General features: G+C 48.3%; 1 protein-coding gene across 1 annotated transcript; it reads left to right on the top strand.

Moving 5' to 3' along the window:
- Positions 1-361: 361 nt before the first annotated feature.
- Positions 362-2,704, top strand: LOC124011596. Its single transcript, XM_046325049.1, has 5 exons — positions 362-386; positions 536-764; positions 1,116-1,455; positions 1,818-1,944; positions 2,215-2,704. Exons 1-5 carry the CDS (start codon positions 362-364, stop codon positions 2,679-2,681), a joined length of 1,188 nt encoding a protein of 395 aa, XP_046181005.1. The 3' UTR covers positions 2,682-2,704.
- Positions 2,705-2,914: the final 210 nt, after the last annotated feature.

Genomic DNA, 2,914 nt, shown 5'->3' with positions numbered 1-2,914 from the left:
ACCTGGAGATTGTTATCTATGGATCAAAAATATATCAGTCTTGGGATGGTGTGTATGAGAACAGAAAGCTATTAATATTCCTATTACTCAATGAACACAGAATATTAAACCTCAGGTAGAACCATGGAGAATCTTCCTTCTTAAGAACATCCATTATGACATCACTAACTCCTGATAATTATAGTTCCGGAGTCATTCAGCATCGGCTGTTGGGGGAGCCAAACACAGGAATGAAAACAGAACTAAGACTAGACAGAATAATAATAACACAGATTGATTCACAATTTGGAATGATGAGTTATAAGATACTGTATATACAGTAGAGTTCCTGACCCTAACTCTAACCCTCATCCCCTGCAGGATGTCATCAGGTCCCGTGGTGGAGAGTGAGGGGACTAGAGCACAGGCCAATCTGGCAGTGACTTCAGTGTACAGTGAAGGTCCCCCCTCCCACCTGGCTGTGACTGTGTTGAGGGCCACTGGCCTCAGAGCTAAGACCTTTCATGGGGGCAGCAACCCTTACGCTCTCCTCCAGCTGGGGCAGAGGAGAATCACCACCCCTGTCATCCACGATACCCTGACCCCCACTGGAACTGTGAGCTCACCTTCCCCCTGCCCTCCTCGGCCCCCTGGGATGCCACCGCCACAGCCCTGACCCTGACCATCCACCACCGCCGCTCCCTACTGGCCCTGCCTGATAAGTTCCTGGGTACTGTGAGCTTCAGGCTGGAGGATGTTGTCAAGAAGAAGGACGGAAACAAAGAGTGAGTTAAGAAAAACTGATTTCAACTGATGTAATGTAAATATATACCTTTCTCTAAAGCAATTAACAGTCATGCGTGAATACATTTTTAACATATGGGTGGACCCGGGAATCGAACCCACTATCCTGGCGTTGCAAGTGCCATGTTCTACGTACTGACGACAGAGGACCAGTAATATATAAAATGCAATGTACAGGATGTAATGTATATGATGTACCCAATCTGGTGGCCTACTGTATGCTGTAGAGATTATATCTCTATAGCTCATTTAAAACATACATTTAAAGCTGTGATCTGTGAACTACTCACAAAAGAAGAGCAAGAAACAAGTGTTGTTGTTTTTTTCTTCAGGTGGTATGTCCTCAATTCTGAGCCGAGGAAGAAGCTAAAGAAGCGTGGACATGTGGAAGTGTCGTTCAGGCTGTACAGAGAGAGTAGCTGCCTTCCATCCCACTCCCAACCTGTCACCCAGACCCATTCCCAACCTTTCACCCAGACCTACTCCCTCTCCCACTCAAAACCCTGCACCATTCTCTCCCACTCTACAAGCCTCTCCCAGCCCTCCAACCTTCCCTCCCACTCCCTCACCCAGCCTCACTCCCAATCCCACTTCCAACCCTCCTCCTCCATCTGCACCAAGAGCCACATCAGCTGGGAGAGTGACACACACTGTTTACCACCTTCTGTTCAGGTCAGTCCTTTACCACAGGAACACGAAGGCAGTTCTAGAATAGAATATAATGGTGTTGGGGGTTGGTGTGTTGAGTAGTGAGTGACTGGCCCTCTCCATGGTGTTGGGGGTTGGTGTGTTGAGTAGTGAGTGACTGGCCCTCTCCATTGTGTTGGGGGTTGGTGTGTTGAGTAGTGAGTGACTGGCCCTCTCTATTGTGTTGGGAGTTGGTGTGTTGAGTAGTGAGTGACTGGCCCTCTCCATGGTGTTGGGGGTTGGTGTGTTGAGTAGTGTGTCCATTGTGTTGGGGGTTGGTGTGTTGAGTAGTGTGTCCATTGTGTTGGGGGTTGGTGTGTTGAGTACTGTGTCCATTGTGTGTGCAGCCGGTGGTAAAGCATTGGGAGCCAAACCATCCATCTTGTGGAGAGGAGAATTGTGAAGTGCTGGACTCAGTTCCACCACCATCTGTACCAGCAGACAGCCCAGACTGCGTCAGCATCACTACAGCTGGTATGATGTCTTTCTATGGTTTTGTCTCTTATTTGTCAGGGGAAAAAAAATGTTTTTGTAAAAATAGATTTGCTTGATCGCTTCCGTAAATGTATAATTTCATATCATTTGATAGCGACATGGAGGGACAGTAGTGGAGTGTGTTTTGCATTAAAGCATTGAGCTCTGATGGGGGACAGAAAACAGAGAGATCACCAGAATCACATCCAGACAACAGACAAGTGGAAAACTCTCTTTCCCACCTTCTCTCTTTCCCTTCCATCTACCCAGATTGCAGCAATAACATCAGACCAGTATCCGATTTCCCTGCATCCATCCTCACCTGTGAGACTGGAGACCTGGAGGAGGGCCAGGAGGCCAGGGAGTGTCTGCTGGACCCAGGACGAGGACACAGCTCCCGTAAGGGTCCTCTGGAGGAGACATCTACAGCAGGGAGCACCATCGGGACACAGACTTCCAGTAAATTCCAAATGTTCCCGTTCCAACATTCCCAATGCCAAGGGAGGGGGAGAAGGGTCTCTTTCAGGTCCTCCTTCCTTTCCAGACTGAGGCATCTCCGCTACAGGTTGGACTCAGGAGAGGCCAACGGGGAGAGGCGGACTCTGAGACTCCCGGTCTGCTCCAGGGTGTTCTCCCGGTCGACCTCCCCACCCTACGACAGGTTCCCCAAGATAGATGTGTCAGAGAGGCCACAGGGTTTCTTGTCACGGCTCTTCCCCTGTCTAGGTAGAGAATGACAATAAAGAAACACAAGCCTGACTGCACAGAATGTATCCTGTTCCTTAAAATACAACATTTCAAATGTACGGTGTCCATTTTAGGAAACAGTCCCACATCCATGAACGTTAAAATAACTCTCTCTTTTCTACCAAACTTCAGTTCTTCATGTTGTACTTCACAGTTTTTTGCATCGTTTGTTATACAGAACACTTGTGTTTTTTGGAAAGGGGGGGGGGTGTGACAGAAGAGA

The sequence above is a fragment of the Oncorhynchus gorbuscha genome, linkage group LG23 (genome assembly GCF_021184085.1).
Source record: "Oncorhynchus gorbuscha isolate QuinsamMale2020 ecotype Even-year linkage group LG23, OgorEven_v1.0, whole genome shotgun sequence".
NCBI lineage: Eukaryota > Metazoa > Chordata > Actinopteri > Salmoniformes > Salmonidae > Oncorhynchus > Oncorhynchus gorbuscha.
The sequence above is the reverse complement of the archived record's forward strand: the minus strand, read 5'-3'. Positions and strand labels throughout refer to the sequence as shown.

What these genes read in the sequence shown, in the direction of transcription:
- LOC124011596 (XM_046325049.1), top strand. Translation starts at nt 362, where the DNA reads ATGTCATCAGGTCCCGTGGTGGAGA. An exon ending in AAGAAGGACGGAAACAAAGA is followed by an intron (nt 765 to 1,115) that starts GTGAGTTAAGAA and finishes TTTTTTCTTCAG; the next exon opens with GTGGTATGTCCTCAATTCTG. An exon ending in GTTTACCACCTTCTGTTCAG is followed by an intron (nt 1,456 to 1,817) that starts GTCAGTCCTTTA and finishes TTGTGTGTGCAG; the next exon opens with CCGGTGGTAAAGCATTGGGA.